General features: G+C 41.4%; 2 protein-coding genes across 2 annotated transcripts in view; both read left to right on the forward strand.

Annotated features, from left to right (window-relative positions):
* The window catches only part of Canx (calnexin), a 1,018,992-nt gene that overhangs the window by 414,147 nt on the left and 587,976 nt on the right, over nucleotides 1–16,869 (forward strand). The gene's annotated exons all lie outside the window — the stretch shown is intronic.
* Nucleotides 4,535–15,953, forward strand: LOC127219332 (zinc finger protein 354B). Its single transcript, XM_051180777.1, has 5 exons — nucleotides 4,535–4,665; nucleotides 5,164–5,248; nucleotides 7,097–7,223; nucleotides 7,940–8,032; nucleotides 14,177–15,953. Exons 2-5 carry the CDS (start codon nucleotides 5,216–5,218, stop codon nucleotides 15,724–15,726), a joined length of 1,803 nt encoding a protein of 600 aa, XP_051036734.1. The 5' UTR covers nucleotides 4,535–4,665; nucleotides 5,164–5,215; the 3' UTR covers nucleotides 15,727–15,953.

Genomic DNA, 16,869 nt, shown 5'->3' on the forward strand with positions numbered 1-16,869 from the left:
TTATTTTTATTTATTTAATTTAATTTTTTTTTTCTCTCGTCTATTCCTCCCCTGACTCCAGGATGTATCCCTGGTGCACAAAAGTTCTTGGGGAGCACAGTCCCAATGGAGGGATACTCCCTTAACCTAGAGGCAGGAGGGAGGGCCTAGTCCCTACCACAAATGACCTGACAGATTTTGTTGATCCCTCCTGGAAGGCATCACCCTCCCTGTGGAGTATGTGGGGGAGAGGGGGTCAGGGGGCATGGGAGGAAAGGAGGGGGGGAGAAAGCAAAGGGGAACTGGGATCGATATGTAAAATTAAAATGTACACATTTATGGATTAAAAAAAAACCCCGACTGAGGAGATGGTGCAGTTGGTAAAAAGATAGAGTGAGGAATGGAGTCTGTATGTTAATCTGTACTTCAGGTGCTTCTGACCCAGGTGATCCATATCACTTCCCTGTCATTAAAATAAAAACTTACAGTGACACCGGGGAAAAAAAAATCTACATTTGACAGCATCATGACAAAACTATCATTGCTATGAAAGAAATAATCACTGTAGAAGGAGCAATTCAGGAATTCACTGTGGGCTGGGAGACCAGGGAAGGAGCCATGAAAATAAGATAGTGACCGATGAACCAACCTTGGGGACAGACAACATGTAGAAGGATTCTTGAGGAAGGAATCAGATAGTCCTGGTCTCTCTAACAAACCTCGCAGTGGGATTTGAAGGCTTGGGATAGGACAGCCCAATTCCTGTCACCTCAAACTCTCCATTTGGTATCAGAATTGACTTGCTACAGGTGTGAATTGTATTAAAATAGAAGAACCCTCTGTTCAGAGAGGATGTCTCAGAGAGGCTGAGAAAGGCTAATATCATCCTTGAGGTGCCTCTGTACTCCTTCCTATGGATCCTTGTGAATACCCACACCTACTGCAGGTGTACAATGTATTGAATATATGGATATACCGAATCTCTGAACTATAAACAAGTCACCCCAATTAAATGTTTTCCTATATAAGAGTTGCCATGGTCATGGTGTCTCTTCACAGCAATAAAAAACCCTAACTAAGACAAGTAGGAATAGTCTTTATAGTTTATGACCAACAGATTATAGGGAAGTATTCTGTACATGATAGTACATGTGTTTAATCCCAACATTCTGGAGGCAGAAGCAGAGTTTGATGCTGGTCTACATAGTGAGTTCTAATACAGCCAGAGCTACATCTTGAGACTCTGTCTCAAAAAAAAAAAAAATTGTAGGGAAGTATCTGAGTCCTGGCACCGGGATTTTCATCCAACAACACTATGTATGGCTCCTGAGAGTACCTTACTTTAAACTCCTAAACTGTCTGTCATCTTTGCTAATCTTCCAAATAATTTTTCAAATGTATAAGACCATCAGCGGTTAGCATAAAGAAATTGTCTTACACCCATGGCACTTTTCCTAAGCTTTGTAAGTGTTACAAAAGTTAAAGCTAAAATCCGTTACTTCAGGACTACTGGAAGTGTCCTTCTGGGTGTTCAATAACCAAAACTTGGAGGCTTGGACCAATGAGGATAAAGGAACAAAGAAACAAAGCCAATATTTTGTTCTTTGCCTTCCAAGTCACCTTGTTTTTGGTTAGAGAGGACATGAAAACCCCAGAGTTCTAACCAGTGCACGTCCTGCAAAGAGGAAGCATAATTAGAGGGGGGAAATATCACGTCTGCTCCATGGTAAGCCACAGGGTCAGAAAAATCCTGACACTGGCTGCTCCATATGGCACAAGTGATAGGGCAAGTCACACATCCCTAAAAGCAACACCCAAGAAGCTTGGGGTGGTTTTAACAATTCCTTAAAGGTTGCTTTTTGTTACCTAGATGGTTTTAAGGAGCCAGTGATAAAGTCTCTTAGTCAGGATTTCTATTGCTTGAAGAGACAACATGACCAAGCAACTCTTATAAAGGAAAACATTTAATGGGGGTGGTTAAGAGTTCAGCGGTTTAGTCCATTATCATCATGGTGGGAGGCATGGTGCCCTGCAGGCAGCAGGAAGAAAGAATTACACTGGGCCTGACTTGAGCTTCTGAAACCCAGTGACATGTTTCCTCCAACAAGGCCACATCTATTCTAATAAAGCCACACCTCCTAATAGTGCCACTCCTTATGGGCCTATGGGGGCCATTTTCACTCAAACTACTACATAAAGTCTAACAAAAAATGAAGTCGTATTAGAAAACAAAACTCTACCAACTCCTGGTAAAACACTCAAACAGACCCAGTTTAGTCAGGAACCCCAGTGCTCCTATACACATACAATACATCCAAGTGATACTTCATACAAGTTATATTGTAAGGCCCTCAGAATGAGGAATCTCCCAGTTTCGGTCGGTACCCCCAAGAACTCAATGTCCAGTCCATTTGATGCAACATGCAAGAGATGAACAGGAAACATTTGCGCAAACGGGCTCCCTCAGCAAGCAGGCCAGAGAGAAGCCCCATCCCCTGGTGTTTTTAAAGGCAAAACCCACAAGCTTAGGGAGAGGGTGTGACCCTCTGTCCATTGAGTACATGACCCTTTGAGGCTGGATGGTCTCTGTTAGGGTCAGCAGACCTTAGGGCCTGGGGGAGGGAGGGGGTGTGCTAATTAATCTTGTCTGGGCAAGCCAGAGGTGCAGCTATCTTTTTGTTTCTTAAGGACCCTATTTACCACCTGCTGACTCACTGAAAGGAGGGGCAGTGTGAATTCTGCTATCTCAGGGCTGGTGGTTAGCAAATTCCAGGAGCTAAATCACAGTGGCCTTGGTCAGCTTTCTGGGTCAGATTGCCCTTCATTTTAATTATTTGGGCTCCATTTCATTTCTTTGCTAGTTTAAGTCTTTCACCATCACTGCCTCAAGGTCAGGTTGTTAACCACAATAAACCCCAAATGTACTTGCACCCAGGCACTGTGATACTGGAACACTGTTTGATTGCCTATGTGGAACACCCTGTGAAAGCAACAACCTCTGTGTCTCTGTGCAAACCAAATGGTTCACACTTGTAATCCCAACAATCGGGAGGTAGAGGCAGAAGCACTGAGTCTGTATAACAAACCCAAAGCTAGCTGCTTGAGACCCTCTCTCAACCCGTCTTAAAATTGGATGATGGCAGAGTTCAGAGGATTACCAGAACTCAGAAGAAAATTTAGGGGATACTGGAGAATTGAAGGCAATTAAAATAATAGTAGAGGTAAAGAAAACTCAAGAGTCAGTAATGAGAAGAAAGATCCTAGGGTCTAGTCTTGAGGAACACTAGCATTTCCTGAGCAGGGAAAGGGACCCATCAGGAAGACAGTCCAGCTGCAGGAGAATTAGGAAATACCTGTCTCTGTAGTAAAGCATACATTAGCATGTTGGCAGTAGGGATGAAAAGTAAGGGCTAAGAATATTCACTCATACCAGTGTGTGTGTCCACGTGCATGCGTGTCTGTGTGTGTGTGTGTGTGTGTGTTTGTGTGTGTGTATGTGTGTGTATGTATTGTGTGGTTGCATATGATGATATACATGCATACATGAAATGCATTGTCTTAGCTTGTATCATGAGATTAGAACTGAATATTTTCTACCCCTTAGTTATAACTTTCATAACTTTTAGCACGTTATTCACATTTTTGTGGTAAGCACACCTTGTGTTTCTTGTCATATATAAGTTTAGCACTCAGTAATTACAGTGTGTTCTGCTGTTTAGATAAAGAAATAACACATTTCTCAGAAATGTACAGCTGTCATTAAGCAAAGCATGATTATATTTGCTCCTTATCTTTGTCTTGAGTGCACTATATCAGAAACAGAGATAAATATGTTTGTGTCAGAATTTATTAACAATGAACTTGCAGGATACAACAGTTTTATTGGCAGCAATTTGCCAAGAAATCTGTTTCCAAGATAGCCAGGTGAGGCTAACACAAGTCCTTTTATATCAATCCCCCCCCCCCGTGTGTGTGTGTGTGTGTGTGTGTGTTTGTGTGTTGCATTGTGTTCAGACCAGAGGTCAAAGTCAGGCATCTTCTATCATTATCCACTTATTTTTTTTATTCATTCATTGTAAGTTCCGTAGCTCCAGGTTTCAGCTAGCCTGCCCTTCTTCTCCTTTAAATCTCATAACACCCTCGGAGTCTAAAGCAATATATAATTCTTTTCACAGCTTATTGTCTATTCTCTATCCCACTAAAAAGCACTGCAAAACAAAAGACGTTCCCTTTTGTTCTCTGGTCTATTTCAAAAGCCTTACAACACAATACGATTGCAGGTAACTGCGGGAGAAGTGGGTTTTTTCAGGACAGTGCTGGTTGGCCTCACCACCATTCATACACATGCATTTACAATGCACTCCACAGCCAAGACTCTACAAGGGTGATAAACGCAGGGCCCTTTGTGAGGCCACCACCGCAGCTGTGCACCACAACTGCAGAACAGGTCAACTTCAAATCCCAGAATCCCTGGATCCGGGAGTGGACTACATTTCCCAGAGGCCCGCGCTCCCGTCGTCCTCGGACCCCCTCCCCTCCCGCCCCGCCTCCGCCGCCGTGAGCTTCAGCGGGCCGCAGGGCGTCTGTGGCTCGGTTTGCGGCTCGGGGCCGAGCTCTCCCTGCTGAGTCTCCACGCTCGCGCGGTGGCTCGGAGCCTTCATGAGGCGTGGCGGGAGCCAGAGGGAGGTGAGCGGCGTGGCCAGGCTGGAGGACGTGGAGGCCTATGGCGGCCCCAGCCTGGGCCGTCCTGAGCCACTGGTCCCATTTCTGGAGTTTTCTCTAGGAATCTGGAAATTGACCCCTTGACAGCAACTACGCAGCTGGGTGGGCAGCATGTGGAGTGAAGGAACACTGTTTTGGGCCGGTGTCAGATCTGAGCAGGTGGAAACGGGAGCGTCCCCACCGTGGCCGCACTCTGGCCTCAGTTTCCTGATCTGAAGGGTCCAGGCAGCCCCAACTGAGCTGTGTGGTGTACGGTGTAGGGTGATGCCTGGCACGTGGGAGCGCAGAGAGTCCCCTCTATGATGGAGTCCAGTGTCACCTGAGTCTTCTCTGATGCCCATCTCCAGCTCCTGCCTCTCTCTCTGGAGGCAGGAAAGCCAGGCTCGGCTGATGCTGATGGGACGCGTTCGGAGATGGTGCTTCTGAAGGGTGCGAAGCAGTCCTACTTTTTTCTCCCCTCAGATCACATTTTTGGAGATTGTACCCATCCTTGAGAAAAGCCCAGAAAAACAACATGGCTCCAGAGCAAAGGGAAGGGAAGTCTCAGGTGAGCGCGATGCCATCTTAGTTCTTAGTAGAAGATTTTGTATGGTTTTGGTTTTCCTTCCTGACTGAAGCCCTGCACCCAGTACACCCTTCGCCAGTAGAGGATTTGGTGCCCATGGAGGAACTGGTCCTTTCTCATGAGATGTTTGTGTAGGGAGCACACCCCATGTTCACAGTTATCTAGCCTCGCCATTGGCTGATCCCAGTCTGCTGTGTTCTTACTAAATTGACAGTGACATGCAAGTGCCCTCTTATCACTAGGAACACACCTGACAAAAGTCCTTTCTGGTCTGCCTCCTTCCTTCATGTATGTTTCTCTCAACCCTCACCTAGATTGCTCATCTATTTCTATTTGCCCTTGAAATGCTTATGCTCCGCCAACTTTCTCCAGCCCATAGTTTCCCCCTTTACTCTTTGGATCCTAAGTTTCTATTGTATCATTCTTGTGAAAACTAATCTTGACCTGCCTCTTTAAGGTGCAGGAATTTAGAGACACCCCCGTCTAGGTAAGGCATCACATGGACAAAATAAAGCCATACTGTGGGGGTCACAGTTCCAGGAGCCTGTCTCTGAAACAGAGAAGCAACTTCTCAAGAAGCCACAAACAGAGATCATGGGATCTCTGGCAGAAAAATCAGTGAGCACAGTGGTCAGGAAATGGGATGCCCAAGGCAGATGAATTTTAACCCACCCCATCTGTTACCATTTGTGGGTCTTGTGAAAGCAAGTCTAACTTTCTGTGCCTCAGCCTCCTCTCTAATAAATAAAAATAACAACCCTCGTCCTCTTCTGGGATGACAGTTAGTTTGTGGAAAGTGTTTACATCAGGCCAGGCGCATAGTGATGACTAAGCCTTAGTTATCATGGTACCAGATAATACTATATTATGCATACAGATTATCTTTGGACCCATAAGAGACTGGGATTTGGGAAACTCCATTTCCTTAAGCCTTTACATTCCATCTAGGAGAGTCAAGCTTTATTCATGTTCTGAACCTTCATCTCCCTTATCTTATCCCCATGTATCAATACTACTGTAAAAAACAAAAACAAAAATCCTCAGTATCCAGAAATTTAAGACCAAGGAAAGAGGAATAGGTTCTGTTCACACCAGAAATCTTCAGGTGTGGTGCTGCTGTCAGTGCTAAAGCTTGTGACATTAGGTGTTGGCAGCTCACATTCTTGTCTCTGAAGTGAGAGTTGAAGTAGGAGATGGTGTTTGGGTTTAGTAATCTAGCTATGCAGCTTTTTTTTTTTTTTTTTTTGCATTTTTGCTGAAATTATTTTATGCATTTTCCTGTGTGCTGGTTAGATCAGAAATTCTTTAAAAGCAAAAACCATCTTTTGTATTCTCTCCATAGTAAATTATTTTTCCTATATTGGCATTGCATGCATGTGAAACTTAAGAATAAACAATCTTGCCAAGCATGGTGGCGCATGCCTTTAATCTCAGTACTAGGAAGGCAGAGGCAGGTGGATCTCTGTGAGATTGAGGAAAGTCTGGTCTTGCATATCAAGTTCCAGTTCTATGAAGAGCTATACAGACCCTGTCTCACAAACAAAAACAAAATAAAAAATATAAAAGAATGTTTCTCAGAAAGATTTCTACTTATCATGGTGTGCACAAATGGCTGTAATCCCTGTACACAAAACCAGACTGCTACTCACTGCTGCTCTTTGTGCATTTGTCACTGGTTGAATTGATGATCAAATGGATGACCTGGCCCCTTTAGAACCTTCAGTGACATCAGGCAGCATTTCATTGATGGCCTGTCCACCTTCTACACTGTCACCTCCCTTTGCTATATGAGGCTGGTCCTGGATGAGATGGAATGGCTTTTCCTCACAGTTGTCAGTGACGTTTGAGGATGTGGCTGTGCTCTTCACTCGGGATGAGTGGAAGAAGCTGGATCACTCTCAGAGAAGCCTGTACCGAGAAGTGATGCTGGAGAACTACAGCAACCTGTCCTCACTGGGTAAGGGAGTTTGCTGTGGGCATAGATTCAGAAATGAGACTGTAGCACCTCCTTCCCTGAGTGAAAGCTGTAACCATTGAAACACCCTAATTGGGTTTTGCTGTAGGACTGCACAAATCAGATCTCTGTAAGTATCACAACTGTTTTCCACTTGCAGGTAGTTAAGTGCCCCAAATAGAACAAGGGGTTGATGCTCATACTATCCCCCACTGACTGTAGTTTGACAGTAGGAATTCCTTCATTGCTGAAGCTGCATTTCCACATTATATTTGTTCTGTGTTGCCTGTAAACAAAGACTCCCTCAACCCTCCTCTCCTACCTGTTTCTTCCCTTTCCCACTTCTCTTTTGCAGTCAGGTAAATACTGTATATTCTGTCCTTGAAACAGACTCAAGTAGGCTTTTCCTGCTTTGAACAGGCTACTTGACACCTTACCTTTACATGCTTGTATGTTTTTATTCTGCTTGAACACTCCAACATTCGTAGTCTAGAATTGCCTGCTGCTTATCATGTTCCCATAATGTATAATTTCTACCAGTCATGTCCTGTGAGTTATTTGGCCTCTGCTCAACACATCCCATCAGATGACAGGGAACAGCTTAAGTACCCTGTAGAAGTGTTCTGTGCCATCCTCTGAGCTTCCTGTGCAAATATGCAATGCTTGTTGTTGTTACACCAAAACTAAGTCTTCTTATTGTTAATTCTGTTTGTGATCAGGATTTCCATTTACCAAACCAGAGATGATTTCTGTGTTGCAGCAAGGAGAAGAGCCCTGGAAAGTAGAGAAAGGAAGTCATGACTCCTCTCTTGGTGAGTGCGTGGGTCAGAGATGCCCCAGAATCTCTTATTCTTTCTGAGGAGGCAGCATTTCATGTACAAGAAGTCAGTATATTTAAGGATATATTGGAAGTAATATACAGGGTGTGTATAGGGAAAGGAGACAAAGGAAATGAGCTTGGAAGGCCTCATTGTGCTTTGGTTCCGTTTTAAGAGATTTGGAGTGTCCTGTGGATAATAGGAATACCTAAGAAATTGAAGGAGAATTTTATGATCCCTGATATTATTTTGTGGGGAAAACAAGGTCTTGTGCAGAACTAATGCCCCAAATAAACACATAACTAAAGAAGCTCTGATGTGTCCTCACTCTGGCTTGCATTACCCTACTTAAGATGAAAGAACACGCTGATGTTGACAGAGCTCCAAGTCATGTTGAGGAGTGAAAAGGTTATAGAGCTCTGTGAAGATGTGGCAGCATCTACGTTAAAGAAAGTGTATTGTTTGCATGAGTGACACCTGTATAATCAGGGAGACAAGAGGACATGCTGTCACTGGAAACAGTGGTTCCTTTTGGAATCCATCTGTAAAAGGGGACTTCATTCATATGTGTAGTTTTTGCAGACACTGTTAACATTCATGAAGTTCTGATGTGATTGGAATTCAGTAAGACTGACTGTGTTGGAAACATTAGGAGGACAGATTCAAAATGAGGCGAAGTTAGAGGTAGGAAGCCTCCTGGAGCCACTTCAGGAAACCAGTAGGGCCTGGATGGAGAAGCCAGCTTCAGGAGTTATGACAGGAAGGAGTCTGTTAGGGGAGAGTGTAAGAGTTTGTGTGGTTTTCAGTTGAAGTACTTGGGTAGTTGTTCACCCACAAGTAGTTGTATAAGGTAACATAGATCTGCTTGGGACCCACATGAGAGGTTAGAGCCCCTCACAGACCCATGAAAGTAGCCGTAGGCTGACTGCAGTGTACAGAATCTCAGGAAGGCCATTGCACCATGCTTAAGAAGAGGGATGAGAGATGAGGAGAGAGAAATGGGAGAGATAGATGTTTTGGCAGCTGAGAGTTGAATAAAGAAGACTCCCTCACTTGAGAGTGTGTCCCCACCATCTGGCTGTGTCTTTATCTAAATAAGATGGATACAAGCAAGGCAGCTTCAGACAGGATGAGGCCTGGTCCTGCTCTTGTGTAATCCAGTGGGGACAATGAGAGTGAAGGGTTTGATCTGAGGTTTTGAGAGTCTTGCACAGGGCTGAGGAGTCATGAGCAGCCTGGAGCTGGACCCAGCTCCCCCTGCCCCCTTCAGAGAGCAGCCCCCTGCCCCCAAGTAGAAGAGCTTGTGGGCTAGGAAGGAGCCTAGGATGGGGGCACTGATCTGAAGTTGGGTCAGGTCAGACAGTGAGGATTAGGGAAGAGCTGAAAGCCTGGCTATAATACCCTGTTCTGACAGACCCTGAATAAGAAAGCCTTTCTCCTTTGGTCTGAAGTGACAGTTGCTGATGTGGAGACCATGGCTGTCTATCTTTGAAACCCTTGTTAGGAGAAAGACAGTAATTCCATGGAAACTGCCAAGGCAACTCATAGAGGAAAAAATAGTTTATTTTGGACTTACAGTTTCAGAGGGCTAGAGTCCATGATGGTGGACTGGAGGTAGCAGGAGGCAGGCAGCTGGAGCAGCAGCCAAGAGTTCACATCTTAAACAGCAAGCAGGAGGCGGGGATCACTGGGAGTGGAGGGAGGCTTCTCAAGCCTCAAAGCTGGCCCATGGCATACCTCCTCAACAAGTCCACGCCTCCTAACCCTCCCCCAGTAGCTGCAAGCTTCCCATTAACGCCCCCCCCCCCGTCTCTGCTTTTCATTGTAAAGATTCTAACACCCCACCTCAGGTTTGATCCACTTGCTCCTTCCTTCCCTTCTCCAAGTGGCCGTAGACGTGCATGGCTTGCACACCTGTGCTGGATGAGTTTCTTCATAAGTAGACTCAGCCAACCTAACCTTCCTTCTGGACTTTCTATTTTGTGGTGTGTGTTGTTGTTGTTGCTACTTTGTAGGGTTTTTTTTTGGGGGGGGGGTTGGGTTTTCTTTTGTTTTGAGATAGAATCTTGTATAGCCTGACTGGCTTTGAACTCCTTTGCCTCCTGCCACTACTTCTCAAGAGCTGGATTATGGGCGTGTGTCCCAGTGCCTGGTTAACACTGTCCATACTCTTTATCCCTGCATGATAGTATGTTTTTATTTAAGATCTGTCCCTTCCTCTGTGTTGCAAGCTCCGTGTAGCAGTTGACTGTAATTCATTCCTGTTTTCCTAAGACCTGAAACTGTCTGGCCAAGGTAGGCTTTTAGTTAATTCCATGGATGCAGAAGGACTTGTCCCTGAGTTTTTTTGGGAGATAAAGCATCAGGTCATGGAAGATAAAGGAGATGAAGTTGAAGAGCTGCTGTGAGAGGTGGTGGTAATCATTGGGAGGATGTATAATTTCTGCTCTTTTGATCTTTTTAAAAGGATATTCTATATTCACCATTTTCATGTCATTGTCCATATTTTCCTTTAGCTCTGTGAACTTTTTGTGACAGTTATTTTAAAGTCAATGTGTCCCATGCCACCATCTTGTCTTTGAGCAAGATATTTTCTGTTTCTTTTCTTTTGTTTTCATTTCTGTTTTATTTTATTATAGTGTTGGAGACTCAGATCTTGTGCTTGCTAGGCAAGTGCTCTGCCACCAAGCCACACTTCAAGCTGCATCTTCCTCTGAAAGGACCTATTTTCCTGTTTTCTTATGCCTTGTGATTTAAAATATTTTCATTTTTATGTGTATGGATGTTCTGCCTGCAAAGAGGTCTATGCACCATATGCATACAGTGCTCACAAAAGCCACAATAGGGTGTTAGATCCCCTGGAATTGGAGTCACAGACAGGTGTGAGCTGCCATATGGGTGCTGTATGGAAGAGCAGCCAGTGCTTAGCGGTTACTAAGTCATCTCTCCAGTCTCCTGCCTTGTCATTTTTTAAATTAAAATTTAAGCATCTCAATCTTCTCCTGTCAGGGTCTGCTGGGGTTGTGGGTGATTTTTTTGTTTAGTGAGTGATTTTTTTGTTTAGTTGTTATATGTTGTTTCTGTCAAATAAAGCTTGCTTGGAGCTAGCCACTAGCTGACCATAGAAGTTTGTAGGACTAAAGAGAGAAGCAGGAAGTAATAAGGTGGGGCGGAGAGAGGATCTCAGGCCTTTTGGATGGAGGAACTGCTCCCCTGCTTCTCTGACTCCTGATTTTTTATTGATAAGATTAATTAGATTAATGCTTCAGTTGTAAGGTGCTTCTGTGACAGTAATTCAACTGAGGCATAAACTGCAGACCTCGCCTCTCTCCTTTAACACATGTGGTTGGCTTTCTGAATCTCCCTCAACTCCCATGCATAGGACAGTTGTCCCTTGAGTGTTCTTATCCATGAATGTCTGACTCTGAAAAATGAGGGAGGAGCAAGTAAAGGTGGGGAAGGGCACTAGCCTTTAAATCGTTGGGTGTCCACTCCTGCAGTGGAGATGGAGTGGTGTCCTGCTGTGGTAGATTGTCTCCTTTCTTAAGGCTGCTGTAGGAATGTTAGTAGGTAGCTCCTTGGAGCTGGTTGTTGAATGAAATGTACTTCAGTTTACTGCCCAGGCTGCCTGTAGAAGCTGCACAGACTCCAGGGTTTCAAAATAGTCTAATGGACAGATTTTGCAGGTACATTTGTTGTCTAGATAGGGATTCAGAATTCTGACATCATACCTTTACATCTACCATATTCCCTGATGTCCACTTTTTCCCATCTTCCTCACATTTGTTTTATAGTTTGGGCATTCTCTGCCTTTACATGACATTAAAGATGAGGTCTTGCCAGAAGTGACACCTTACTGCTTGCAGAAGAAATTCTGATACACTGCTTCCTACTCACTCAGCATTGTGCTCTCTATCTACATGCTTTAGAATTTACTCTTTAAACATGAATTTTATTGCTCAATGAGTGGTTTTTTTGTCTTTACTTAGGAAATACATTCCTAAGTAAGTATATATTTTAAATAAATTTTTAAAGATTTTTGTTCTCTGTGTACTTTTTAAAAGTTCACTTTGAGAAACCAGTTTTAAAATGGAAGTTTTCTTAGTAGGTGTAAGTTATATAGGAAGAATATTAGTTCCTCCATGCAAGAAACACAGGAAGAGGAGGAAGACACATTTTTACTCATTATACTCTATGTGTGGGTGTTATGTAAGGGAGTTATTACTGTCTCCCAGCCAGTGGAGGCCAGGAATGCTACTTAATATCCTGTAATGTGGAAGACAGACCCATACAACAGGGGATTATCTGTTCTGGAATGTCAGCTGCTACTAAGAAATTCTGACCTATATCCTGACTTTATTTACTTATATATTAATATAACATTGGGTGGTTAATACCCAAGAGTTAACAGAGGTATACTCCATTTTCATTCAAGATGCTAACAAAAATTTTTTCTTGTATGGGTTTCTCATATTTCTTGTACTCCTCTTATTCTTTATAAAATGATGGCTATTGCTTTTGTGTGTCAATTCTATGTATATTTCTTCACTGACTGAGTTTAAAAAGAGGGTGTACCATCAACAAATACAGGTAGTTTTTTAAACTCCTCTCTAATTGACTTGTTTGATAGCAATAATTAATATTTCCTTAAATATGAATAGTAGGGAAAGTGGATATACTTTCTATAAGGTATTAGTTTTAGGACTAAAGTATTTGAATTTTATCATGTCGTGGAGACATTCTTCATGTCCTGTTTCTGCTTATTACCTGTGTGACACATTTTTTTGACGGCTTCCTTTCTTGGCATCATTAGATATATATTTTCTCCTTAAATACATATGAAGTACTTGTACAGTGGAGCTGAAAATGAGCTGTTACTTTGTGACAGTGCAGCCATTAAAGGTTAATAGAAAGAGATAGATTGGCAGTCAAGAGTACTTGCTGCTATTGCAGAGGACCTGGCTTTGTTTCCTGGAAATTACATGGTGGTTCACAATCACCACTATTCTAGTTGCAGAGCTTCTAATGCCCTTTCCAACTGTTGCAGGCACTTAGCATGCATGTGATATGTTTACATAAATGAAGGCATTATATACATAAAATAGTAAATCTAATTTGAACATTTTTGGAAAATAGAATGCAAGCTAGTGAAAGTGATCACTGCTTTAATCCCAGTACTCAAGTGGCAGAAGCATGTGGATCCCTATGAGCTCAAGGCTGTTGTGCTCTCCACACTGAGTTCCAGGCCAACCAGGGTTATTCAGTGAGTCCCTGCCTCAATTATGAATAAAGAAAACTTAACAGAATGTATTATTCATGTGTTTATAACAATGCTGAAAACTTGTACTGCTAAATATATAAAAGTATAGCACTAGAATTATATGCAGTACATAATATTTGATAATAACAGTAAGTGATTATATCTCTGGTTCATGACTACTGTGCTTTGTATTTTATTATGTTATATTAAAATGTACTTACAGGAAGAAAGGGTAAGGAGGCTATGTTATACTAGCAGCAGTCTCATATGTCTCATGTTTACCATATCTCTTGATTGCATCAAGACACACACATAGCATATCCAGTCACTGATCTATGCCATCTAGATTTGTGTTAAGTATCCTCTGTGATGCTTACATAATGATGACCTCACTTAAGACCACATTAAATGATGCATTTCTGTATCTTACAGTAAGTGCTATATTGAGAGGAAGGATGTAGATTGTTAGACTCAGTCAGGAAAAGATGCAACAGAGGAGTTATTTGCACTGAATTGGAAGGCCACTAAGGATTCTGACATGTAGGAAAGGGGAAATAAGATTTTCAAAAAAAAAAAAAAGAATGTCAAAAAAACCATAATTTGTGAGTCCAAATCATAGGCTTTGGATATCAGAATACATTTCCCAATTCATAATCCTCTAATCCCTCTAGTGGTTACTTTTAATTCTCACCTCCTTAAATGAGCTTTGTTCACTTCAGTTGTTTAGATCTCATATACTATTTTATAAGGTGGTGTTTCCATTTTTTCTTTCTTGCTAGTATCTTTGGGCATATAGTATTTATTTAGGTGTCATTAATATTCTTCTAAATTTAGTCTTAGCCATTCATACGCATAACCATCAAACTTTTTTCTTCTAGGATGCAATAGCAGTCTTCAAACCACAAAATCAACTCAAACTAAAGATTCATCATTTCATAGATTAATGAAGAAACAACTCAAAAGAGACAAATCCTGGGACATCACATCAGGAAAATTCTGCAGCTCTGACAACCATTTTAAAAAGCAGGACAAAAGTGAAAGCTTACAAATAATTTCAGTCACTCATACAAAGATCCTTCCTGTAGATAAGAGTCATAAGAATTTTGAATTTCATCCAAACATTAGCCTGAAGTCAGTTGGTAAGCAAAAGATTTCTAGAGAAAAAACACAAAGAAATAGCTTCAAGGAAAATTCAAATTCACTTAATCAACCAAAAATTAAGACAGCGGAGAAACGCTATAAATGTAGTACTTGTGAAAAAGCTTTCATGCACAACTCATCCCTTCGAAAACATCTGAAAAATCATACTGGAGAAAGATTATTTCAATGTAAAGAATGTTTGAAAGCTTTCAGCCAAAGTTCTGCTCTTATTCAACATCAAAGAACTCATACTGGAGAGAAACCCTACTTATGTAAAGAATGTGGGAAAGCCTTCAGCCATAGTGCATCCCTTTGTAAGCACCTAAGAACTCATACTTTGGAGAAATCTTATACATGCAAAGAATGTGGAAAATCCTTTAGCAGAAGGTCTGGCCTTTTTTTGCATCAAAAAATCCATGCCCGAGAAAATCCTCATAAATATAACCCAGGTAGGAAGGCATCCACTTCCCTTTCAGGATGTAAAAGAATTCATTCCAGAAAGAAGACCTACTTGTGTAATGAATGTGGCAACACCTTTAAGTCTAGCTCCTCCCTTCGTTATCATCAGAGAATCCACACTGGAGAGAAACCTTTCAAATGTAGCAAATGTGGCAGAGCCTTCAGTCAGAGTGCATCACTTATCCAACATGAAAGAATTCACACTGGAGAAAGACCCTACAGGTGTAATGAATGCGGAAAAGGCTTCACTTCTATTTCAAGACTCAATAGACACCGAATAATTCACACTGGGGAGAAACTGTATAATTGTAATGAATGTGGCAAAGCCTTAAGTTCCCATTCCACCCTTATTATTCATGAGAGAATCCACACTGGAGAGAAACCATGTAAGTGTAAAGTTTGTGGAAAAGCCTTCAGACAAAGTTCAGCTCTGATCCAACATCAGAGAATGCATACTGGAGAAAGACCTTATAAATGTAGTGAGTGTGGGAAAACATTCAGGTGTAATTCATCCCTCAGCAACCATCAGCGAATTCATACTGGAGAGAAACCTTACCAATGTATAGAATGTGGCATGTCATTCGGTCAAAGTGCAGCTCTTACTCAACATCAGAGGATTCACACGGGAGAAAAACCCTTTAAATGTAACACATGTGGGAAGAGTTTTAGACAAAGCTCTTCCCTTATTGCACATCAGCGAATTCATACTGGAGAGAAACCCTATGAATGTAGTGCATGTGGGAAGCTCTTCAGCCAGAGATCCTCTCTTACCAATCATTATAAAATTCACATTGAAGAAGACTCCCTGAATACAGATTTGCATGAGTAAAAGCGAGTAACCAAAGTTCCTGAGAGAATATATACTTTATATTGACTTAATAAATATAGTGAATAGTAGGAAACTTTCAACTTAGTTCTATGAGATTAAAATTACAAAGAAATCTTGGTTATATAATAATAGAGAACATTTTCCTATCTTTCAGTCACTTTTTAAGATCAGACATTAATATTGGCCATTTGTAAGGTAAAAGGAACACTTTTATTTTGTCTGCATAATATATATATATATATATGTATATGTATATGTATATATAAACTAGAAAAATCTGAGTTCAGAGTGCTATGCTGTTATTAGCAAAAGGAATATCATCTATTAGCATATTTACTACAACTAATATTTTAATAATCAATAAAATATATGAATTTTTAAAGCAAGGGATGAAGTTTTAAAAAACTACCTCACAGTCTGAAATTTTCCTTTTCCTATGATATTGTCAAACTGCATGATTTTTATTAAAAAGAAATATTGTTCTCAAATTTTTGTGCTTTTAATTTTCTAACTTCCCTACAAACCTTCCCCACTTAATATACATATTCTAATTTTGTGCTGTGAATTATTTTCCTTCATTGTCTTGAATCATTAAGCCATGTCCTGAATGGTAATATTAAATACTTGTCATAGTTATCTTGGATCAAGCAGGCTAGCTAAACATGCCAAAATAAGCTATGAGAGAGCTTTTAAGGAAGACATTTGGCATCAACTGGCTTCCACACACACCATACACATGAACCCCCAAACATTCTGACCACACACAGACATAGGACAAAATTACATTTCCCAGTGCTAATATATAGACATACTCGCTTTTTACATATTTTCCTTACATAAGTGACCTACTTAATTTATGTGTGTATGGTGTGTGTGCATATGAATTTCTTTTTAATAGTGTATTTGTAGATTCTTCACATTCACAATCATGTTCTTTACAAGTATAATTTTTTCCTCTTCTAATCGGTGTCTTATTTGTCTTACAATGTGACTCTGCCTATATATCATTCTAGTTTTTCTCATCTGATCAAAGTGGCTTTTGTTTATTTTTCCTAATACTGTACAACAGCACCAAACAGTGAAAATGATACTTTCCCATTTAACAAACTACTTTCAGATTGTGGATACTTGTTATGAAACTGA

The sequence above is a fragment of the Phodopus roborovskii genome, unplaced genomic scaffold (genome assembly GCF_943737965.1).
Source record: "Phodopus roborovskii unplaced genomic scaffold, PHOROB, whole genome shotgun sequence".
NCBI lineage: Eukaryota > Metazoa > Chordata > Mammalia > Rodentia > Cricetidae > Phodopus > Phodopus roborovskii.